The sequence below is a fragment of the Anas acuta genome, chromosome 4, assembly GCF_963932015.1.
Source record: "Anas acuta chromosome 4, bAnaAcu1.1, whole genome shotgun sequence".
Classification (NCBI taxonomy): Eukaryota; Metazoa; Chordata; class Aves; order Anseriformes; family Anatidae; genus Anas; species Anas acuta.
The window spans coordinates 46,255,863-46,282,247 of NC_088982.1; the positions used below are offsets into that span (position 1 = coordinate 46,255,863).

At 40.1% G+C, this 26,385-nt stretch overlaps 1 protein-coding gene across 3 annotated transcripts in view; it reads right to left on the reverse strand.

Moving 5' to 3' along the window:
- Positions 1-13,611, reverse strand: part of PDGFC (platelet derived growth factor C) — a 119,056-nt gene extending 105,445 nt beyond the window's left edge. Inside the window, exons 1-2 of one of the 3 annotated variants that reach the window (XM_068681061.1) lie at positions 13,459-13,611; positions 12,647-12,973 (exon numbers count right to left, since the gene is read on the reverse strand). In XM_068681061.1, the coding sequence (XP_068537162.1) occupies positions 12,647-12,764 (118 nt within the window). In that variant the 5' untranslated portion in view covers positions 12,765-12,973; positions 13,459-13,611. Of the gene's footprint in view, positions 1-12,646; positions 13,398-13,458 lie in introns of those variants that run through there. The other 2 variants (XM_068681062.1, XM_068681060.1) reach the window with 2 other exon arrangements.
- Between the last annotated feature and the right edge of the window lie 12,774 nt (positions 13,612-26,385).

Genomic DNA, 26,385 nt, shown 5'->3' on the forward strand with positions numbered 1-26,385 from the left:
GCTGTTCTCTCTATCCTGCAAACCGCAGAAGAGATTGTTCCTCCCTCAAAGACAAAGAATGTTTTTTGTTTTGCTTTTTGAAACACTTAAGAAATTACACAAATTTGTTTTATCAGCTGCAGTTTCACATCTGTCTATGAGTACTTTAATCAGTGAAAATGTAAATGGGGTAGAAGTCCTTCATACAGCTTAGGAAAGGCACTGCAAGAGCTATAAAAGAAAATAATGCTCGAAATATGGAAGTATGATTAGCTTTTATCTTTCAAACACTACTTTCCATAAATAAACTTTATTACATTTCAATCATTATTAGATTTAATTTTTTCAGATAAGAAAGCAATCCACATGCTGTAACTGATTTTTATAGCTAGACAACCACAAGCACCGTAGCAAACATGAATACAATTGCCGCGCTTGTTTAATTTCATGTTCTATGAATATAAACAAGTCTGAAAAAGAAGATGTCTTGCTAGATGTTTCCTTTTTCCAGGCTTTGAATTAACAGCAGCAGCTTGATCTTGCAAATTTGCATCATGTCACTTCTTCCTAGTAACTAGGTCTAATGCTTTCCCAGCTTCAGTGCAATTCCTCATACACTGAGGCAACTTCTTGGGTGCCTTAGTAAGGAACTCTTTGCATCTTTGACACCTACCTAAAGTGCTGTTGGTGGACGAATTCAGAGACTAGAGTTAGTCAACCAGTAATAAACTATTTGTAAGGAAATATTCATTGTTAAGGGAACAGTAAGTACAGTAAACTGCTAGTGCATAGGACTGTGCATTACAGGAAATAGCACGTTTAGAGCTGCCTTTATGTTAAGGATTTGACTAAAACAGTGACAGCAGTTAACTAAATGCAGTCTATTACCACAGATAGGAATTACTTTACAAAATCTTCCCAGGGTAGACTTTGAAGCAATGAATATCCTGAAAATGAAGATGGAAAGGAACTAATGTAACTGAAAAATCAGCTACCTGTGACTAAAATATAACTGCATTGTACTGCTGTCTTTGGCACTGCATTGCCAAGGGAAGGCAGAAGAGATCAAAAGAGAAAGATGAAGGGTATCATGATTTATTTATCAGACCATTCACTTAAAGAACAACAAGAAATGAAAAGGTTTAAAAACTTCTTCCACATTTGTTTCTAAGATCCTGAGGAGAGGCAGGGGTGACAGGGCTCTGAAATCAATAGCTACTCTATTCGAGTAGTTGCGCTCAGGAGCAACATCTGGGTGCAGATGCAAATTCCGAAGCCAGATGGAGCGAGCCAGCTGCAGCACACAGATGAGACATTATCCCTCTGCAGAGCAGAGCAGCCACATCCAAACTGCGCACTGGGCACAATCCACATGTTCAGCAGCCCCCGCTGCCTGGAAATAAATGAACGTGAGAACAGCTGACACACAGAAGAGCAGGGAAGAATCCTTTCTTCCCTCACCCTGGAAAATGAAAGTGAAATGTAAATACTGTTTGTCATATTACCTAGCAGTAGTTGATCTTCACGTCTACAAGCAAGACTACTATTTAACCCATACACTATTTCATTTATTGTATGTTTGGGCATCTGTTTAACATACTGCTAATTCACTTTTAATATGGTCAAAATAGTTTTAGCTCCAATATTACCACTGCTTGCCTGAGTCAACTAAAACCAAGAGTTCTTGCGTTTTAAAAGGTACAGAGAACATTCTCATCTGAAATGCACATACTGAACAGAAAGATTAATAAGCACTTCCTGAAAGTGAAAAATGCTGAACAAGTCAATCTAACCCAAGAATATACCTCAATAAAAAGAATTAGAACAAACAAACATTAAGCACACACATACATAAAAATGTCAGAATAAACCACATACAAGTGCACATAGCTATAAATTTTAATTACTTAAGACCATCCATTAGGCAACCGCTGCTAGAAATAAATGCTCTGTTGTTACAGTTGTCCACAAGGAAACTAAGCATCCATTCCATTGTGAAGTGCTTTAAACATTTTTAGACAAATCACAAGATCAGGCGTTTCTTGTTCTGTTTTTAAAATAATGAACAAGAGAACTCAGCTTTATGCAAGGGCACTGTTCCCATCCCAACCCAGTACTCTCAGAGATAGTGCTGTAGACTCTAAAGCTTAAGCTGAAAGAGACACTACAGATCCTGTACGACAGCATCAGATGTACCACAACATTAGTTTCTTTCCCCTAATGCAAAGAACTCTACCAGGTCCCCATTTTGGCAATGTGATTGTGTTAAAAGCAGTTACAATGCAGGAACATCTCCCAGCTGCTTCAGGTGTTAGGTATCATTGTTACACAGCACCTTCAAGTGTAACTTGACTAATGAGACAAATTAGAGAATCAGATTCTCACTGATAAAGCAAGCACCTGCATCAGAAAGATGTTTATATTTCTACTTCACAGCAACACAAAACCCTATTTCCACCCACAGCAGTAAGGTGATTTTACAAAGCAGACAGATGCTTGAGAGAGCTTTCTTCTCTGTTGTACTCTAGAGAACCAACATGTGGCCCACCTGAGGTGCTAGGTGAGATTGCAAACAGCCTCAGAGCTCTCCCTTCAGATGAAAATTAAGGAACTCAAAACCTCTCTGGCAGCTCTGGGTGGACTCAGCTCAGGACACCCACCTCCCCACCCACATGCTGCTTCTTGTTGATAATCTGGTATGAAGTAGCAATCTCCAGTTGAAAAAACATAAAAGGTGGCTGTTCCCAACATCTCATGAGAGTCTTTATGTTATCAAGGATGCAATAGACTTAGAGTATGTAGAGATGTACTGACCTCTGAAACACTCTGCTGGCACAGATTCTTACCAGTAATGATACTGCTCAGCACAAATTCAATCTCCACTTCAGAAGAAATAACTACAAGGCTGAACCAGTACTGCAGGTAAATACTTTGTGAATTTCTATGCCAGCAAGTACTACCAGAAAAATAAGGACTGCTTAGCAGAAGTTTAAGAGAAATTGGACTTGTAGACTCTAATCTGACTATAGATGGGCAGTGCTCCCAGGGGTCAGGCATTTCTGAGTGTTATGAATAAACTGCAGGCAATGCTGGCATGCATAAACATACAAACATCTTCATCACATCTGCCAAGAAAGCAGAGTGAGAACAATGCAGTCAGCATCACGAGAGCTGAAAGTCATTTCACGTTGCGAGAACACATGTATTCCTACAAGAGCCCATGTCTGTTAGTTCTTATGCCCTCCAAAGATAGAACAGACTATTTTAACTGATAACAGATATTACCAATTTTAACTATCAAGCAACACAAACACTACTCATCTCCTACAGAACACACAGCATTCCTGTTGTTTGTTTCCTATCTGTTTAGGTAGGAGTACATACAGGATTGTAATGCATATTAAGCAAGATAAAAGTCCTGAACTAAGTTTGTCACAGCATTTACAGCATCTACTGGAGGAGAAACCCCACAGCTGGTAGGCTGGAGGGAAGAGAAGGAGATATTTCTTCTATTTGATGAATTTTAAAATGTGAAACTCTACAGAAATTGGAATGATGAAAGTCTGACAAAGATTAATTGGGAAGACAGCCAGTGAGGGAGCTTCCCCGTAACTATTAAACATGGGATGGAAACAAACAAGCTTAGAATAGCAAGACAAGGCACTAAAATACCTTCCTCCTTTTCCTCCCCCCCGCACTAAGGGAAAAGTCTGAAGGAGACTGAAAGATGTCCATTTACAATGGAGACTGAAAGGCTATTTTGGTGTTTGAGATTTATACTAGAAATAAGAGAATGCCTATTCTCAGAAATTATTAAAGAGGAGGCAGTAAATGCTAATAAAACAGAGTTGTTGGTTTTTTGGTGTTTGTTTTTTTTTCCCCCCCTATTTTCTTGCAATTTTGCTGTGACACAACACAAAGTAGACCCAGCAAGAATCTTTAGTCATTTTTAAAAGTAGCATTTGGGTAAGATGAGATACAACAGTTTCATCTCCTTGTCTAGGAATCAGATTTGTTTTGAAGCTATTGCTTATTAGCTCAATGACAAGGCTTTACTTCACTTTCAGGCCTACTATAGTTCTACAAGCAACAAGTATTTGCAGGTGTGAGTCTCCTTGCATAACAGACATTTAATACACTTAAGCCTTGAGATATTATGGTAGACCACCTCTCAAAACTGTAGTTTTGAAACACAAGTTGCCCACAATATAGATGCAAGAATTTTACCATCTACATGGACAACACAATATTCTTTTGAATCACTTCCTGAAGAACCTCTTCAAATGCTATATAATCACACATATACATTTCCCAGGTAAGTCATTTTCACTGCTACTTTGTTCTGTGTGATACATGTATATAGGTAGCCTCACCCGCATGCCTCACCCAATGCCAAACTTGGACTGTTTTCATTCTGAAATGACCTTCAGATTTTAGAGAATGAAGAGTTATGAAAGGCAGCTGAAGTTGCATTGGTAATAACAGAGCTGAGCAGCCCCATCTCATGAGAAAGAAGGCACCCTACATTAACTGACACCAATGCCCCTTCTCTAAACTTGAAGAAATTGTAGAGATAAGCTTACGTTTACACTGAAGTAAATAAGTCTACATAATGTTTTTTTTTTTTTAATATGCAAAAATAGTAGTTATCGTCTTTCGCATTCGATTGCACTTCCTCAGTACTTTCTGAAACATGATTAAATGGCTCACAAAGGTCTTGTGAGTTTGTGTGCCACAGATACAACATTCAGTACTTAAATTTGGTCCAATGTAAGTTTCTGCAACTAGTAGAGTTTAACTTGGACCACAGTTGCTGCTGTTCTGTACAAACCTATTTATATGAACAGAGCAGAGAGCCAAAACGGTTGCTTTGTAATTACTTCAGGCATGTTTGAATCCAGGAGGGAAACTGTTTTAATTTATTTTCCCCTGGAACACTACAAAGTTCCACTACAGCTTTACAGTGTAACCAGGCGTATCAAGAAAGAGCCTTCATTTACCTAAAAAGAAAATAAAAAAAAAATCAATTTATACTACTGAATTGTTCTTCTATTTCTCTGCTTCAGCCTGAATGCACTGAAATGTTTGAAAATACTGTTTGAGAATTTGTCATCTATAGTGTCAGAGACATTTTGGCAGAAAAAGAAAGTCTTGTTGAGGGCAAAATTCAGTCAAGATGACTGTAAAATCTAATCCACACCTTTGAATTTGGACTGAATATCCATCACTTAAACGTCTTGTAAATGACCCAATTTGTTTACATGGCCCTGTAGCTTTTTATGACTTTTCCATAAAGAAGTTATTACATCCATTCCTTTTATTTTGTTTGAGAGCGTTTGAATGAGCCCCAGAACCACAAGCAAGTGAAACAGACTCTCTGCAGATGGAAGTGGCCTCATATAATTCACCACTACCGGTAAAGGAGTCAGAACAACACTTTCAGTTTGGAAATGCCATACCTTCACACACAGCAGAAGAATTTCCTGTGCCATACGTCTTTTTTAAGTGTTTAACTATTGTATAAAAATGCATGCTGGTTTCCTGTCCATCAGAGGAGGAACATAGAGCCACTTGGACTAGGGTCTCCCATTGCTTTTACCAGGCATGAAGGCAGTCGGACAGTTATGATGTAGTGAAATAAACAGAGCGGGGGGAAACAAGTGAAACATCCCAAATAACAGCTTAATAACAGACTGGAATTTTCTGGGAAAGACTAAAGCCAATGATTAGGATCAGCAATAGCATTATCCATTATTTCACAAAATAGAACCTTTTCCAGCCAAGTCACTTCCCCACCTCATGGGCTTTTAAACAAATGACACTTAAAAGGCAGCAGAGAGATTAACAGGATTGGATTAACATTGAAGCTATGGCCAAAGCTTCGCCAATAACATTTTTCCAGCGTAACTTACTCTTCAAATATAACACTCCCTGGTATTTTACACCTGGACTTTCCCCTGACAAAAGTTTACTGCTTTGCTGATGATACATGCCAAATCAAGTAATGGTTTAAAGCTGTAGAGTACCAAAAACTACAAGAAGGGCACCACTCCTGCCCCTTCTAGTGCCTGGGCCCAGTCTGAAGACAATTTATCAGATTACAGGACCAACTCACTCATTAACTGCAGCATTTGACCTGCTGCATCACTGGCATCTCCCTAACAGTCATGTAATTTACTACCAACTTGTACTACCAACTCAATGTCAAAAGCAATACAAAACAAGACTAGAAGTACAGGAAACACAAGCAGCAGTGTTTCCTTTTACCAACATATCTTTTGCTTTCTGCAAGACAGGCTTCACATGTCAAGAACAGCTGAGGAAGGGTGATATAGGAGTTTTGATCCAGCATCTGAAGTTATCACAGGCTATGCCACTCTCCCTCACTCTCAGTAGGCCTGTAGTGCTGTAGGTCCCCTACAGGAGGTCCCCTTACAACAGCTACCTAGCTAACAGCACCACTCACCCAAAAACCTCAAGCCACACCTCCCATGGCGAGGCCAGCAGGGAATGCAGCCTACATCCCACCACCACCTGGCCAACCTCGGCATGTACCGTGCCATCCATAGAGCATCAAGCACAATGGTGCTCACCCAGAGCTACATCTGGATGCTGTTTTAATATAATCACTAACCAGTTCTCACAAACTCAACAAGTCTTCTGAACTCTTAAGACAGACAGGCCTTGCTAACCTTGATTCAGAAGGCCTCAAGGATCCAAGACCAAGGAATTATTTGGGCTCTCTCCTTCACATCAATGTTTTTGATACTACTTATACTCTCTGTGTACAAGACTTTCTCCATAAGGGTCTGGCAATCTTTCTGGCCTTCTCCCTTCTTACCCATCCTACCAGCTTGCTTAGAAACTGGTTAGTTATGGGAACATGTAGAGGTGCTACTGTACACATGCTAAGTAAGATGGGTATCTTCAAATAAAGAAAAACTGCTTAGCATACAGCATACTGTAGGATCACAAAATCATCCACAGATAACCCAGTAACAGTGGAAATTTATAGAATCTCAGCACAAGGATGTTCAGAAGACAAGATCAGAAGACGGATGAACCCTAAGGCTAGGATGTCTGTGGATGGAGGCATGAATAATGTTTCCTGATGTTGCCACCTTACAATAATATCCTACGATCTAACAAAGCCTCTAGGAAACATGACGTTTATATTTTAGCTTCATAGTAGCACATAGCAAAATTTTCACTCAGCTACTTGAAAAATGCATTTCACATTCAAACACAAGCTACACCAGCTTTCCAAAGAGAATGAAATTTCTCATTTCTCAGTAACTCCTAAAAAACTAATCACTCACACAAATACATAAGTGCTACAACATCAATGGCAGTTCTACATGGCAGTGCTAATCACGTTTTGTTATGTAACTCTGAAGAAGTCCTACATGTTTCCTCTAAAAATCTATTCCTGTACAGGACAATTTCTAAGAAACTTGCACACTGGGAAGCGTACTTTCCATGACACACATTTTGCAACTAAAAGCAAAAGCACGGCTCTCTATTAAAGCAAAGGGCTATCTGTAAAGGAATTTACTTCCAGTAAAGCAAAGCAAGCTTGGACAGTGTGTGCTCTTTCTAGTAATCAGGATCTGCCAGGCACAGCAAAACCTGGAAGAAGCAACTACCCAACAGCAACAAGAACCCCAAAACCACCCCGCTATAAAGCAAAACCACTGGTGTGGGGTGCAAACCACCACTTTGCTATTACTTGTTGACTATGTAATAACTAGATACAAACAGTTCGGATAATGTTTGGCTTCTATAAAAGATGTTATGTTTATATGAAGACAAAGTCTAACATAACACCTTTGGTTGTATAACTGTCACTTTCTCAAGGTATATCCTGTGCTATTTCTGTTATAAAACACCATATATGACTGAAAGAAACTAAAAACCCCAAAACAATGCAACAAGGCCTTGAAATCTCTTCTGCAAACCTAATAAGAAACAGTTACTGCAAAAAAAAAAAAAAATGGATTTTACATGTTTCTCCCTTAAACTCAAAATATTAACATATTTAACAAACATAAAGAAAGGCAAGAATGCCTACATTTCTGGGACAAGTAGCAAATAGTCTGTACCTTTAATACCTTCTCTTTTAACTGCAATACAAAAATGAGAGAAGCAGCAGGACTACAGAGTAGTTTCGAGCATGATTCTGCCAAGCACCAGGCAATATGCCAAAAGGCAACTAGAAGGCACAAACCTGTTTTTAAAACCATCTTGCACTGCAATTTATCACAGCGTTGAAGAACTTCTCTAATTTGCCACAATCTTTTTGCTTAAAGTCAAAAGAGGATGTGGTACAATTCTTCACTCTCCAGGAAAAGAGCTTTAAAACATTTCAAAACAAGTCTTGGATTAAACAGAAATAGATTAAACTTGGGACAAATTGCATCACTATCATGTTTCCCTTCAGATGATGTGTTCATATTTTCTTCTTCCTTTTCTTCTCAAAACAAAGGAAATTTCTCCTACCCAGCAGTACTGGCACTCATCAATTCAGCTAGCCTCAGCAGTAGTGGCATTGATTCCCACTGCTTTCAAGTATGCTCTTTTATCAGAGATAATTTTGCAGTCAAATTCAGCAAAAGCACTGACATTCTCACCTCCAAGAACTGAGTGAACTGCATCCCTCAGACATAAACATGCTCTTTAAGGTGTTGAAGCCTGAGTTAAATGATCTTTATCAGAAACTCCAAGTCATGATTCCATGCCTGTCCATGAATTAGCTGCAAGCTCCTTTGAAGATGCTCAGACAACCAGGTGGTTCTGAGGCCATGGACAAGCTGAAGAGAAGACAGAAGGTCCCTCTGGCCCTTCAGTGCTTTGCTAAGTTCTACTTGCATCCAGCAAGTCTTCCCAGGGACAACCCAAGATAGGCATGTCTCAAACTCCAGCATCATTATTATTAGTACTTTTTTGAATGGACTGCAGCACCTCTCATGTGAGGAGATGTTGAGAGAGCTGGGCTTGCTCAGCCTAGGGAAGAGGAGGCTTAGGAAGGATCCCATCAATGTCTGTAAATGCCTGCATGGGGGAACCAAAGACAATGGAGACAGGTTCTCTTCAGCACAAGCTGGAATAGAAGAGGTTCCCTGTGAACACCAGGCAGCACTTCTGTACCATGCAGGTGAGTGAGCACTGGCACAGGCTGCCCAGAGATGCAGTAGTCTCCTCCTTGGAGATCTTCAAAAGACACCTGGACATGGTCCTGGGCACCCTGCTCTGGATGGCCCTGCTTGAACAGGGGCTGGGCTAGGTGGCCTCCAGAGGTCTCTTTCCAACTCAGCCATTCTGTGATTCTCATCTGAAATTGACTGCAAGAAAATTAACTTTTGTAGGTAGTTGGTTCTGGTGAACTGCTAACTGACCTCAATTTTTTGGTCTTCTGAAGACATTCATTGCTACTTTCTAAACATACATGCCACATAAGCTATACTGTCCGCTTCTTATAGCACCTGATTTTACATTATCTTATCTAAAAGACATCTTCATATTTCTCATAGAAATTCTAACACCTGATGCCTGTAGCTGAGTAAAATTATTGTGGACATTTATCACATCTTTCCTAAGACAGCCAAGAGAACAGAATTTAGATTCTCCTACCATCTCACATTGTAATCAAGTCTGGCCTAAACTAATAGCATCACATAAGCAGGTACACTCAGGCCCCTAGAGTTAGGTCATTCATATAAAGCGCTCCATCAGTAGCTCCCTCAGACATTGCTCAAACTACAGAAACAGACTGAAGAGGATATACAAACATAGTATTGAATAATAGAATGAGTAATAAGAACTATAATAGAAAGATGAAATAAGTAAACCATCCAAGTAATCAAATTCAATACACAAGAGATTTAGACTTATTCCTCAAAAGAAACTGAGAACCATTTTTCTCAACTCCTTACTGCAAAATGGAAAAACGGTAATAAATATGCCAGACAGACTTAAGAGTACTGACAAAGCCACCTAAGTCTGAAAATCCATTCAAGCATAATCTGTTTTTCAACACAAGAACTGTGGAAGTCAAATCCATGCCATTAACTGAGAGCAATCACTACACGCACCACTTACTACTACTACTTCAGTTTCCAGAAGATGGTTGCATAAACTGCTTTGATCCTCCAGATGAATATTTACTCAGTTGAATTACAAATAAAAACATTAAAGATAAATATTTTTTCAAGAAAATCATATAAACTCCCTTACTGTCGAGCAGAGTTTACAAGTAAACCTTTTCTTAAAGGAACTCTGACCATCACAGAGGTCCAATAAAAACAAGGAGGTAGTTTTAAGTGGTTTCCAATGGAGCTATACCAGCCCCACAACAACCATCACATTGAACTCTCAGAAGGTACCAGCAAAAGACTGTGTTCTAAGTATATCTAATTTAGAAGTACAAAGAAATATTTATCCTAGGAAATTGCCACCCAAAATGTCACGCACTGTGCAAGAGAAACAAGAGTACTTATGTCTGCATTTAGCAAATATATCCAATTGAGTCAAACCTTGATTCTGAAGTTAACACTCATTTAGCCAATAAATAAAAAAAGCCTCCAATTATGAAAAAAAGAAGTCCTTAAGCACATGCTTACCTTCTGTAATACAAGTAGCCCCACTGAATTAATAACAGGCCATAGACATCTTCGGTATCACCTCGAACCAACAGCTACGGCACCCCTGAGTACAGCCCAGCAACGCTGTAATCCATTCTACAGCAAAACTTCTTGGCCATTTAGCAGTTTTACAAGTAGAGGACAGAATTTTTATTTGTAGACTGTGAGTGGAAAAGCTCCCTCTCTCCTGACCAAAGATTATTTGGCATGCGAACAGCAATATCTCATTCTCAAACTCCAGGGAGTTTTAACCTGCCTCTAGCTAAAAGCTATACAATCTTCAGATTGCAGTAGAGTGTAAAAATCACTCTAATTAAACCAAGTAAGAACTGGTTTGACCAGTGTTACTGATCCCCCAAATAATTAAAGTCAGTTAAGAAAAGCCAGGAGTTGGTATTTAATTGTACTTAAACTTTTACTAATATTTGAGAAAAGTTTTGTAGTTGCACTACTAGAAAACAAACTTCAGGTAAACTACAACAATAACCTGGATTGTCTGGAAGTATGAACTACCACAGAACACAGTTTTAGCACACTTTTAATTTCTCCTGGATTTGCATTTATTATAAGACACAGTGACGGTATCTTAGAGCATGCCAAATCGCATTGCAAACCAGTTGAAGCCTGACCCAAGGCAGCTGCATTTCTGATGCACGTGAAGAGAATCCAGCTTACACTGCCATGTACACTTACACTCATTTACACAAGTCCTGCTGCCAAGCAGTGCGATCTCCCTTGGGCACTTCATCACTGGACTCTCACTGCTGGGCCCTGGTGCCCTGTGAAGGCCCAGCTGCATTACCAAGCACCAGGCCTCCTACAGAAGGCTGACCGCACAGCGGGTTTCCTCCCAGTCCTGACAAAGTTAAAGCAAAACAAGGGTAATTCTGCGCATCTTGAGATGCTTCAGTCGCACACCATGCCTACTGAACAGACTGCAGCATTACAAAGTTTGAGCACATTAGCACCAAGCCCTTTTGTCACAAACCAGTGCCCCAAATCCTCCAAACACCAGGTAAACTGGGTGGGGGGCGAGGGAGTCATTTCTCTCACACAGAGCAGATAATTTCCTGTACTGTGCACAGAGTCTGATTGGTTTCCTGTCAGAGCAGCTGGGTCTCCAGGTCTTTTGATCACTTTCCTTTGGCCCTGCACAGTTGCTCTGATTAGAGATTGATCCCGGTGCTGCTCTTTGATCAGCTGTGCTGGCAGCCCGCAGGTGCCATACATCATCACATTAGCAGGCCACAGCAGCATTAAGCTCTCCTGCTAGATTTGCTAGCACGTTGTGTGTCCTATTAATTCGTAAAATGCTTGCAGACGTCCCCAAATCTTTGCTTTCTATTAAAGACATGACGTAGAGCGCTTTTATCAGGGGAGTCCCAAGTTCAAAGTTGACAGAACTGGTCTCAAGTCTGTGTTTTTGCTGTGTTTCATTACCATTCGCAGAAGTTTGAGCACTCCCAGCTTCTCCTTTTGTGTTGGCTGTGCCCAGGCAGAGAGCTCATTCTAGCTGACATGCAAAATACTATTATTATTTTTCCCCTTACGTTAAGCACCATGGTTTCTGTAAGTGTGTGCTAACGGCCTTAACTTTAGATATTTTATACGAAGAGTGGTTTCACGCGGTATGTAACGTTTCATTTTGCGAAATACCCTTTAAAAGGGCTCCGTAACAGCCGATCGAGAGGAAAGGCGCTTTAAAAGCTGAACACCGTAAATCACACGGAGTTCAGAGGCTAAGCAAATCACACACACCCCCAAGCTGCCCGTGCTGCATGAAAGGCTCCTTTCTCCAGCCGGGGAGGGGGGAGCTGCCGCCTGAGAGTTCCCCAAACACCCCAGGTACTCCCGGGAGAGGCTCCCGCTCCCCAGGCACCACAACTCCCCGCTCACCCACACACAGCACCGGCCCCGGCCGGGCTCCCCGGGGGCAGCAAAGCCGCTGCCACCACCCCTCCCCTCCCCTCCACCGCCGGAGCCCCGCTCTCCGCGGAGCTCCGCACCCCCCCGAAGGGCTCCGTTACCGTTCTGCTCCTTGGCGCCGGACAAGGCGAACTTGCTGCTGAGGTCGGACTCCGCGGCGGCCCCCTGCCTCCGGCCGGCCAGGGCAGACGTGAGCAGGAGCAGCCCGAGGAGGAGCATTGGGCCGGCGGGGCGCGGGGCTGCGCGCAGCGGGCGCTGGCGGAGCGGCACCGGGGGCCGGGCGTCTCTCAGCAGCGCCGGGCGCGGGGGAGAAGGCGGCACCGAGCCTGCTCCGGCGGCAGAGAGCTGCAGGGTAGTCTCCACATAATCCCATCCAAAACTTTTTCCTAGAGCCCTTCTCTGCGTCTCCAGGTTTTGTTTTTCTTGGGCTTTTTTTTTTTTTTTTCAAAAAAAAAAAAAAAAAAAGGATCAAAGCAAAACCTGGACCCAGCCCAAGCTTCCCGAGGACTAAACAACTCGGGGCCGGAGCAGCCGGGGCGGGCGGCGGGGCCGCTGCCGCCGAGGAGCGCGCACCTGTCACCGGCCGCCGGGCAGGGACGGCTCCCGCCCCGCCGCGGGGCCGGGCCGGGCTCTCGGCCGCCGGCTCCCCCCCGCCGACCGCGGCCGGGACACGCTGCGGGGCACCCGGCGCGGCCACCGGCGCCCCCGGGAAGTGGCGGCGGGGCGAGCAGCCGGCACAGGCGAGCGGGGAGGCTCCGCCGGGCGCCCGTCCTGCCGCCGCGGAGCCCCCTCCGCACCTCTCTCCCGAACTCCCTTTCCCAGGAGCCCTCTCCCTAAACTCCTCCCTTCGGTCCTGTCCAGCCCCCCCCTCCCCAGCTTTAAACTCCTCTCCCGCGTCCTCCTCGCTCCCCACCTTCGCCCGCCCCCGGCCCGCCAAGCCGGGGCAGCCCCTCACGGCGCGGGGGGAGGACGAGCCCTCCTCGGGCTGAGCTGAGCTGGCCCCTGCCGCTGCCCCCTGCCCGCGGCCGGCTGGAGGCACGACAGGTGCCGGGGCTTCGCGCACAGCCGGCTGCTCGCGGCTCGGGCCTGCCTAAAAGCCAGGCCCCCGGCCTCGGTAACCGGGGCGAGAGGCTCCGCTGAGCTGCCCGGGGCCGTCTGCCCGGGGGTGGTACTGCGGGGATGGGGCTTGTGGCTGAGGGGCTGGGGGTCCTGCAGGTTCTTGCAGCCCTAAGATCTGGTGCTGGGTTAAACACCTCATACAGGGCGCTCCCTTGATCCTGGGAAGTGAAACACGAAGGGAATGTTTCACAAAAGATTCAAAAGACTCTGAGTGCAGATGATTTCTCTTCTGACAGAAGCTGCAGCTTGAGCTACCTTCTAGTGAGACCTGTAGGGCCCACGTAAACAACAGAGCCCCTGCCTTCTTCTCTTTGGCACTTCACAGCTCTCTTTTGCTGAAGTGCTGCATAGCACACTGTCTGCTTTACGCTATTTGTAAACCAGGCAGGGTCTGTTTTGGTCTTTGTTTCTACTTGGCTTCAGAAGTCAGAACTGAGCTCACAGCAAGGGGTATCCCCCCATTACCACTAGTGAGGACTCAAGGACTGATGACACGAAGCAACCATTAAGACAGTGTTCAAACATCCTTGCTGGAGCTGGAAACCTTTCCAGTTGGTTTGGACTCAGGTTTGAACCATGACTATGTGATGGGTCAGGGTAACAGGGCTGTGTTTTTTTGTCGTGGCGGTGTTTTTTAATAGTGATTTCAGCCCCCCATAACTCTGAGGTGGTTTTGGGGACAGGCGGGAAGAACTATGTAGCCATGGTCTCACTGTCAGAGAAAGACACGGAAGAGAAACTGAGTCTGCACTACTGGAGTCTTGAGTACACACTACGTAGATGTCTTATCCTTTGACCCGGCTCTTTCCATTATATAACTGAGCTGTTTCTTCGCCTCAGCCAAAGTAACCCTTGAGACAGTGATAAACATCCCCTCTGTTCCTAATAAGTGACATATTTCTAGTAGCAACTGAAAGCTGTCCAGCCAAGCCGGGCTGTGTTCTGAAAGGCAGGCTTGGAGCATACCATAAATAGCAACCCTTCCCTTACAGAGTGTGAAGAAATAAAGTGACTGCACAGAACAGGCTGGGCAGTTAACTTTTTATTATTATTATTATTGTTGTCATTAGTAATTTTTTGGCTGTCATTGCTGTCATTTTAAAATGGAAAGAAAAACAAGAAGTACTGCTTTCCAGGTCTCCTAAACTGATGATTACAAGTAGTGCTTCTTGTAATCAAGTAAATAAAGTGTTTCACTGTGTTGCACTGTAACTTAACCTCCATTGCCTGATGATTTATGGCTGTTTTTGTTGTTGTTGTTGTTGTTTTGTTTTTGTTTTTGTTTTTGTTTTTTTCTTTTAATTTCAGGGGACTGATGATGAGTTTCCTCCAAAAAATGTGGACCTAATGTCTCAAACTATGCACATGAAAGCTAAAGCATCCAACATTTTCCATAGCTTTGGGAGCTTTAGGCTGCATCAGACCAGTGTTTCATCTGGCATCCTGGCTCTGACATTTCAAAGGAAAATGCAAGAACCCCCATAGTGGATGAATATGGAATAACACTGAAGAGAAAACTTTATTCTAAACCTCCTGTAATTACAAATCAGGGTATATTTTTGATCATTAAGACTCTACATCTTTTCAAAAATGCTAATACACCCAAAAAATGCTAATCACACCCAAAATGTTGTATGTTAATCCCTATCATCATAAATGTCCAATCTTTTCTGAAATTCATGCTGAGTATTTATCACCAGGTGTCTATGGTTATTTTTAATCTTATTGCTCTCGAGTTTCATCAGCTATATTTATATGTTTGAATTATGAAAACAAGTAAATAAAAAATATTTCACTTCTCCATTCATTTTCTGTGTTACAGCCTTATCATATCCTTTCCCAACTAGCCATTTTTACTACATTTTCCATCTGATTATACCTCTATACCTTTCAAAGTCCCATCTTTTTTTGTTATGTTGTATTTGGGGTAGGACACCAGAACACAAAATTCAAGTGAAGGTCTACTCTTAACATATATAGTTGACATAGAGTATTTTATTGTATAAAGCATTCTTTATACATGCTTTTATCTTTTTATTGGATCTACACTTGCAAAGATCTGCAGAAGTATTGTCATTACAAATGCTCTGAATGGCTAGAAAATTTTAATAAACCAACACAGGCGTGCTTCAGATCATTCCTGCCAGTGCACATGACATTGCATTACCAATACTGAAGCTCACATGGGACCACAGTGCCAAGCCATCTAAGAGTTACAGCGATTCCAGTGCCCAGGACATATTTCTCTGGATTTCATTATGAGTCATCCATATTTCACTACCACAGCACTCACTTTATTTTCTTCATCTCTAATAAATGCTTTAAGCTATACAAAGCTTTCTATTCTTGACTTTTCTCCATGCTGAGAATTACACTTCAGGCTTCTATGACTTTTGTCAAAACAATGGTATATCTCATGTGACAACTACTTAGCTTACGTTATGTAGTCTTTTTGATGGTGTATCAAGGTTTTTTTTCCTTTTTTTTTTTTTTAAATTTTCAAAGATTTTGTAATACAGTCTAAAATTGTATATCATGTATTTTTTCATTCAAATATTGCCACACACAATTCTCCAATTGTCATCTTGAAAGAGTTTGAGACACCAGTTTTGCTCTGTAGAGGAGCCACAATGATTTGTCAAATTTTCAGATTGTTTTATTATGTTGTTATTTTTTCAACATCCTCATTTAGAACTTTTCTAAGCAAATTTTCTAGTACTCGAATAAAATTTTAATTATCTGGATTATCCCACAGGAATTTATTTTGCACCAATTCCAGAAATAATGCTGTTGAGGCAAAGCAACCAGAGGAGGCAATGGGAATTTAACCTGTTAGGACTCCAGAGACCCGTTGTGATGGTGTGCAGACTTTGTATTCCTGAACTACAAAAATCATTGGAATGAGAAAGCTTTCTCCCTGATTATTAACTTGAAGAATTATCATTAAAGTATACACATCACACTTTTCACAAACTACTCTTTCATCAACAAAAATAATTCCCCACACCAGTGCCATAATGCCATCACAGCACCAACAGAGGTGCTGTGACTTATGCACATTCCACCCAATGTTCCATCAGCATTTTGCAACAAGGTCTCACCACAGTTATCCCCTGGCATGGATGGGAGTTTGTGAGATGCACAGAAGTTCATGCACTGTCCTTTATGAGTTGAAATTATACCATGAAACCCCAACTGATTTCAGGTGGCTTTAGATATCCCAAGTGAGTTCTGTAGGGAAGGTTTTCCCCTGTGGTGTCTTCAGAAATACCTTTTTTTTTCTTTCTTTCTTTTTTCCCCCCAAGGTACGCTATGAGGTAAGCATTTCTCTTCTGAGGAGGCACAGGGTGAGGAGTACATATCTTGGGGAAAAACAGGAAAAGGCTAAGACATAAACCCATTTTTATGCATGATGTACAACCAAAGGAAAATGCTTCAGGACATGTGTAGCTCCACAAACACAATATCAAATTCCTGTCTCACGAGAATTAGAATTAGGTATTTACCTAACTGTTGGCAGGATTAGGATCCACTGTTAGGAAAAGAAGATTGATTCCCTTGTCTCCCCACCACTCATTTTCTATCATGAATGGGGGAAAAAGAAATTCATGTATATGTACCTGTATACATGTACATGTATTCCTGTATACTGTGAAAGTACCCATATATTCTTTGAGAGATCATACCAAAGAAGAACAAGCATTTTGAAAAGCTTAGCATGTCATTTATAACTAACGTACATCTTCTCATCCAGGAACACAGTCAAATGTCTGCTTTCATGCAAGGTTCTCTTGATTTCAGTGTAGTTGCATATGAACTGGTTGCTGGCATAATAGGGTTGATGTTTAAATGCTTGTATCACATTATGGAGTTACTTGTAACTGTGCAGAGAAGTCTTAAACAGTTATTAAGTGTTATGCTTGTATGAAATCTTTTATGGATGAGTGTTAAACATGAAAACTGCAATTGCAGTAGAAACACTAATTGTCTTTCAGAAAAACAACAATACAACTTTCTGCTTTCATGATCACTGACCAATAAAAAATAGACATTTGTACAAATAAACACAACTCCTGATCTTACAAATGTCAGATGAAGAGGCTGCATAAGCAATTACACAGAAAATAATTCCTGAATTAGAAAGTACTCCTGTAAAGGAGGTAGCAGTAAATGTTTTGCAATGGATTTGTATGAATTTATTTATTTATTTTATTATGCACTTTATTAGTTTATTACATACGTGATAACAGCCTGTCTAATCTGTTCTTTCTGCCGAAAATACAACTGGCTACTTTGGTTTCTGTCGTATACCAGACTGTTTGCAGAGTGCTAGCTGTCCTTTCATGTCCATAACGGAACACTGCTCCTTGAGGAACAATGCAAAACTGCAAGTCAGAACGTGATGTTATTTACCATTAAACAACTGACAACTTTCATCAAATTATGTTATGAAACTCTCATAATTGCTAAATCATTTGTAATTGGTGCATGATACTTCCTTCCTTTCATTATCTACTTAATTTTAGTATTCCAGACTTCTTGTCCATTCCTACTGAATTTGTAAACAAACTGGAGACTTGTGATCCTCTTTCTATATAAAAATGTACAAACAAATATGTGTGTGTATATATATACACATATATATAAGAATGAATTCCAAAGAAGCTTCAGTAATGTTGATGTTATACAGTGCTCAGACACAGACAGACAAGAGCTTTGAAGATAATTCAGTCACTTGGATCACAATTCCATATAAAATGCCATTTCTATACTGCAAATACTAAAATGTGATTTGTGACTTATAAATACACCTAAAGATAAGTATTTGAACACGTACTTCTAGATATGTGTTCATGTTCATACCTTAAGTGACCATTTTTCAAATCAAATCAAACCATTGAGAACCAAATTCATTATTGTACTTTAAAAGCGTTGGTTTACAGTAGTCCCATTTAGATTACAATTCTTTTAATAACTACATACATGTGTATCTAGTCCAAGCTATGGGCAGACTCAACTTTGTTTTATGTTGACTCTGGGAGCTACAACCAGAGACAAGATGGAAGGAGGCCCACTAGAGGTCTCCCAAACTAAAAGAATGCTATACGCACCTCGGGCACCTGGTAGCTCATTTGGGTTTTGATGGGCTTCCAAAGTCAGCAACTATAGGAAGTACAATGCAGGTAAGTCACCTGGGCATTATAGTACTTTTGCTGAACTTCAATGCAGGCCGTACAGAGGCCTGAATGGGTAGTAGTAGCCAGTCTTGAAGTCTGGATCGTCTCATGGGGCATGCTAGGAACATGGGTACTCAAAATATTCACTTTCTTCTCCTGTATGCCCTCAGAGTAGAGTACTCCTGTGATCTTTGGACCTACACCTGATTCTGATGCTGCTCAGTATTCCAACACTGTGTGCTCTTACGAGTATACTTGAGTAGGTGCACAAAGGCCTGTGCCCAAATGGCAGTCTGGCTCATGCACATGTGAATATTTGCTTATTTATGACAGTGTGTCTGATGACTTTGCTGAGGTCAGAAGGCAGATACATTTTCTGGCTGCTTTTTATTCAGATTCCAGCAATTATTGATCAATAGCGTCTAAGGGTCTATCAGCATACATGAAATCCTGTCATGATCACAACTGAAGATGGCATAAGACTCCTCTGTGATGGTTCTTAATAACTACTGAATTCTGAATAACTATTGAATTTAGTCTTTCTGCCTGTCTCTCTTTTGATAAGCAGTGCAAGATGCAGGTTTGCAACCAGAATACAAATATTGGATTGTAGTTCCAGACATTCCTAACATCTGCTGTTAAAAAAAAAAAAAGTACATATCACAAAGACAGTTGTATCCAAATTCAGTAAAATTAATAATACACTGTGCTGTTCAAAACATATATAGATACAAATGGGTTATTTCATACACCAGTAAAAACACTTAGAGCATTATGAGATGTTTTTTCTTCATACCAACATGTTTCTAAGCTATTTATATATGAATATTCGAATGGCTTTGAAGCTGCTCTACAGCGAAATGAAGCTCAGCTGAAGGGGCAGTGGCATAATTTGCTGCCAATGTTTGTAATGTACCTATCTATCAAAATGTACAGACTATCTATCAAATATGTATATTAAGATCAGTCACATTAGCTATTTGAATAGAATATTTACATTTATTGAGTTTTGAGTAGAAAAATAACATTTGCTTTGGTGTCATAGTTATTTTAAATATACTAAAGGATGTTATTGATACTAATAACTTTGACCCATGAGTATGCTTAATTGAACTATGTTTTGAATATGCATATGGCACTTCATTGTTACTCTTCTGGTACTCAATTCTACAAACAGCAGGAGTATTGATGAGGCAATTATGTATTTAACTTCAAATCCAGGAGAAAAAAAAAAATCTTTACACATTACATTACATTTCCTCTCATTTGTCCTAGTCGTGTCTCTTCCCTATTCTTCCCCTTTTTCACCTCTTCCTCTCTTGTACACATCTCAATTAATTATTTAATTAAAGCCTTGGCCTCCTAATCTTATCTCACCACACTTAAGTACTAGCTTTCCTAATCCACATTCTTGCCTTCATAACTAGTCCTCCAATACTGCCAGATTTGTCTCCTCTTTGTACTTTGCCCTGTCTTATCTCCTGCCAGTCTCATGGAATGAGAATTTCCCACACCTTTAGTCCGGCTCTCATGGCACTGACTAGTTTGCAATAGCCAGAAGGAGCAAATCGGTAGAGCAAAAGAGGTGGTACTACAGATCCAGCATCCACTATATGGATGTTGGAGGAGATCTTTCAGTACGGTCTCATAAGAAAGTTCAAATGCTGCAAGGCCACTGTGAGACAGTAATCAATGGTAAGAGAGATACTTCAAAAGTATCCTTATCTGGAAAAAACACTAATGCAAACATACCCAATGTCTTGTTTGCCACATCGATTTTTCCCAGCCCTCCCTCTGTTATTTTAATCTATGGTCTGTATGTCACTTCACTGACATCCTCTTTCTGCCTCTCACTAAGGCAGCTTCCCTGTTCCACATTACATGGAGTCAACTGGAGAGAATGTATGCTATCGATTCAGCCCAATCTAGGCTTGGCAACATCTACAGAAGCACACCAAAATTTTATGCAGGCCATCTGGAGCTTTACCAGAGAAGAAGTGAAGAGCTTCCAAGGAACCAATCTGTAAAATATGTCTTTACTGATCACATGCAAATTATAATTTTCCACGTTACCTAAATTTACCTAAAACAACAGTAGGCGTGTGTTTTTGGAAAAATAAAAAATAAAATAATAAAAAAAAATCACTCTCTAAAACCTGGAATCAATGGAAACTGTTGAAAAAAAAAAAGAAAGAAAAAAAAGAAAAAAAAAGCTCTAACATGGGGGGACATAGAAAATCATAAACACTGAATTTCTCATCAGCTGCCTCATTCACAGAACTATCTGAATTATTTTGGCAGAAACAAGGTTCAAGTTGGTGCACGGAGACTTTCATCCCATGCATTTTTCCAAATTCAGAAATTGGAAAAGTCTTTTAAAAAATCAGGTCACCTTGGTATATGGCAACAATTCTAATATTTTTAGAATCCCTAAACATGTGCATTAATATGTTTCAAAAGCAGGTATAGGTTCTACAGGTATTTTTTAATTTGAAAATGCTATAGACAAGGGCTTAGGAGCTTAATTCTACCAATTTCCTTCTGCCTCTTCCTACGTAAGTAAGTAGAATTTTTGCAGATTAAAAATTGATTAGAATGATGTGAGATACTGAAGAAAGTTAATTTTTTATGTGGATATTCATTAACTACACCGTATAAAATCATAGACAAAAGCATACTTTAGCATTAATATTTTGAATAAAGCATTACTATTTATATCTGGAAATCAGGTAATGCTGCAGAAAATTTAAAGCTTAAGAACTGCCAGTTGGACAAGACTATAAAGAATGTACAAATGACACAGTATTCATACCAGTAAATTCTCATTGTTATTTCCTTGCCAATTCACTAAATGGAAATGTACTACAAAGGAAAATAATTTTAAAGCTTTTTCCAGTAATTCTTCAAAGCTATCCTACTATTAATCATTGGAGTTCACGTCATCCAGCTAAGAATGCACAATATTCCGATGTATTGCCAACATTTTTCTTTATTGATCACACACTGGCATCAACTCACAGCATTTTATTCCCACAGCACCAGGAAAAAAATAAGAACTTCAGCTTCACTACCATCTGGATCACAGATCATCCCATAAAATGCATTCAGGTTGACAGTAAGTCTTTGAAGTACTTATTTCATACTGTGTTTTTGTTACTGTTGTATGTTGTGCCCTGTCACAATCCATTTTGAAAAGAATACCACTCCATTACAGTCCAAATTTACAAATATGAATATATATATAATTATATATACATAATTATAACTATAATTAACATTATATTGTATATATGATTAATATTATAATATATGTATATAATTATATATATATAATTTTCTCCTTAGAAAATGACCTGTCTCGTGGGTTTGTAAACATAAGTAGTGATGTCATCCCCTAGTGCTTCATGAGCATGTTAGTTACTTTCAATAGCTTACAATTTAACCGGGATCTGAAGTTGTTAGCATCTTTTTGGATGCACCTCACAGGATTAGGCTGCAGTTCAGAAAGCACAGCAATGCCCAGAACGAATTATGTGCCTGAGTGTGTATCTAAGGAAGCACTTTTATACTGTGCAAGTGACTGACCTCCAGAGATCCCTTCCAACCTCAACCATTCTGTGATACTGTGATCCTGTGATCCTGCCCACTACACTATTGGATGAGAGCCTAAAAACTGTGCTGCATGAGGAATCCTATCACATACATAGGATCGGTAAGCCTGTTCATGCCTAAATAAAGCAAATAAGACTTGATCCTCTATAGCTCAGCACATTTCTGCTCAATCCTGTGAACCACTGAACTGAATAATGTTAGTTCCATTATATTCATTAAAAAAATCAAAAATAATGCTATGAAAGAATGCTCAGTCCTTCATGTAATTGGAAATTAATGAGAAAGACAGTTCGATGGTGAGGTCTCTGCATTCTGTTCAGCTGTCTTGTTTATAGCATAATGAATGGATTTTGATCCTTTTTGATGAAGAAAATAATGAGACTTCTCATTTCAGTGCTACACCTGGTCATAATCAAGTAAATCATACCAAAGCAGGATGATCATTCTGAGAGCTGAGTAAAGCTATGGAGGAAAAGTTATTGCCTTTCTTTGTTCTTCAGTTTGTATCTCCCTCCTCAGTGTTCAGGACCCATGCATTTCTATTCTTTTGTTTGTTTGGTTGGTTTGGTTTGGTTTGGTTTGTCCATCTTATTTACTGCATGTTTTTGTACTTACTGCTCCCTACAGAACCTATATTTGTCACATAAACTTGTTTGCTATGTTGCATACCTTTCGAGAAGAAAAGTTTTGTTTGCAGAAACAAGTGACTACAATACCAGATTTTCCATCAGTGGAAAGCTAAATCTTATGAAAGCAGTAGGCATTTTATTAGGTAAAGACAGCAGGTGACAGCCAGTCATCTATCCCTTACGTGCCACTGTTCAACAGAATTTTGCTGATGTAAAGAGAAATTAGTGCTCGTTTTGTAGTAGAGACTAATTACTATTTTAAGGTCATTCTCTATCTCTTCTACCAATTTTATCATCATGGGCCATATTTATTCTTCCAGCAGAAGATTCTCATATTAAGGAAGAGCTGTTTGTGAGAGCAATTCAGTCAAATTAGGACAACTCTAGCCACTGCATGAAAGAAGATAATTCAGTCATCGTGGTCTTTCTTCCTGCAAACCATGGGCAGCCAAACATCCATGTACAGTAAGAACCTAGTTATTGCAAATGTACTTCTAACATCCACAATCTTAGTTGAGACAAATATATTGCTTTAGGTAACATAGAGAATTTAATGCTAATTGAATAAATTAGAACAATATTATTCATTGCACAGGCTAATTCAAAACTGCTAATATAGTTATCAGGCTGAAGTCAGAGTTGTTTTATCAGCTTATTCTTATGTGCATATTATAACATTGGGAATGGCTGCTTCATGTTGAAACAGTGAAAAATTCTAAATGCTTCTTGCAAACTTCTATTTCTTTTTCCAAGGTTGTTAGCTTTGATTTGTATTTTTTTCTAATACTGCACAAACACAGACATATATATATATATATATATATATATTTTTTTTTTCAGTACAAAGTGCATTAATAGCTTAGGGCAGTATTTTGAGTTATTTTAGGTAAATATGCTTGTAGAATGATGTTTACAGCTGTTAAATAATATCATTTTGATTTTCAAGGTTATTAACTCAGGTTCTAACTTGCAATGACACCATACAAAGACAATAAGCAATATAATAAAGTGTATAATATTTTGGAAGTTAATAATCTTGAGAATCTGTCAAGTAACAGTGAATAAAATAAACATTCACGCCTCACTTTGCAGATATGAACTTGTTCATTTTAATGTATAACAGGTTGCAACACCCAGAAGGAAAAAGAAAAAGAAAAAAAAAAGAAAAAAAGAAAGGAAAAATAAAAATAAACCCTCCCAGCAACACATTCCCTTTTCAGTAGTCACTCATCACTCATCCCCTGGTATATCAGGGACAGAAAGTGAAGTGAGTGAAGTGTAAGAACCACCAAATGACATCTGACATATATTCACTAAGATCTGCTGAAACAGCTACAAAAATGAGAGCAGAATGGAAAATTTCAGCCCAGAGAAAACCACTAAGGGCTGATTAAACAAGGGCTAGCCAATTTGCATGCAAAATTGTGCTAGCATAGCCATGCGACTTTTAGCATGTGAACTGGTAGATAATTGCAGTATGATATTCTGCCGTATGGATATATCAGTCCCCTCAGAGCGTCTGAGGTTTTGTCCTCTGGTCCAGCTCAGCTTAAATCCAGCCTAATCATATCCCTCCCTGTGTTGACTTCCTGTGGATCCTCATCTGGATTTATCAATGGGACTTTAGTTTACTGTTGTCTAAGTCATGCTGCAAAATGCTTATGTTCTAGCTTATTTATCCCTCCAGATACTCTCAACAGCTGGAAAAAATGAGTGCTTTTGTTGTTGTGGGAAAGCCAATGTTAATACTTACAATTAAATACTTTCTATTCCAACAGCAACTGAGTAGGTTGGTAAGCAACAGGTACTAAAAATAACCACCTAAAGAGGCAGGTCTCAATGAGCTACACCCAACCCTGTCTCAAGGGCTTACAAATATTTGTATTAATTTTTGGTAAAGCTTGGACTAATAGAGGAGCTTTGGAAAACTGGAAAAAGCAAGTGATTATAGCTCTGTTTCAGTGGGAATGGGATATAACATAGTCGTTGCCATATCATGACCTACTGCAAAGTGAATTTGAATTTCTTATTGGTAAATCCTCAGTTACTTAAAAAGATTGACTGGAGTGATACAAGTAAGAAGACGTGACTTTGATAAATTAGTAGAGAAATAAAGGTGATTATATTTCTATCCATTAATTGAAATCATTCAACACTGTTTATGGCAGATAGAGCTTAACAAGCTAATTCAACCTTTTTTCATGAGATTACACACTTAGTTGCTAGAAGTAATAGTGTTGATGTAAAATGCCTCACAGAAGTTTGAGCGTACAATGTGGTACTGCAAAGCATTTTGATTAAAAGATTGGAATGTAAAATCAACAAAAAACGGAAGGTAGACCAGTTTGGAGCCTTGGGGCTGAAGGCAAGAAGAGCATCTTGCAATAAGTGCTCAGCTTCGTGATTCAGCACATTTGTACAGGACTCAGAGGAGCAATACCAAATGACACCATTTAAAATCTGACCCTTGAAGGACTAGGTGAGGAACCTTGCTCTCACCAACACTGCTGTAAAGCTAGAATCATTTTACTTACAGCTGTGAAATGAGGACAGGACGTGTCCCAGTCTGCATATTTACAAACAGAATCTAATATGAACTGTCATTGAGGAGAGTTCACTTCCAACCAGCTAGGAAGCTTTAATTACTTGGAATCACATTGGCCTCCAAATTAGGATAATATTAAACCGCATTGATTATCTACAAATCAGGAGAGTGAGGCTTCCTATCTAAGGTCTACTCAATAAGAGAGTGCCCAGAGGGACAGCTGCCACACCTGCAAATAGTTTTTTATGATGAACCACCTCTGTATCCTACGAACTCAGTGAAATCCTGACTTTGGCTGTATGACCAGCTGTGGTGCTGTGGATCTTGCTGGTTTGGACTCAAAGAATGAGTGGACAATTCAAAAAAATGGTGTCCTGGTGCCCCTTTTCTCACAATGCCTACAAAGCCCTTTAGCCAAGGATTTGAACGTACCTCTCAAGAGCACCTTCATGATTCTTTTGCTCTTGAATATAAAAATAATCATGAAGGTGCCCCCCCAAAATAGTCTTGCCTGGTGACTAAAGCTCTGCACTAGGAGTCATAGGTCAAAATTCAGTAAGGCTGAGAAACATGGTAAACATGGGCCTCTGCATGGTGTATGGAGGTGGTAACCACTGAGGTACTGAGTAGAAAGTATGGGCAGCTGTTCTTCCATCCATCATTTAAATGTATATGCAGTTAAACAGGAGTTTAGGCCCTAGGAAGACTTTGTGTGTGTGTGTGTGTGTGAGAGAGAGAGAGAGAGAGAGAGAGAGAGA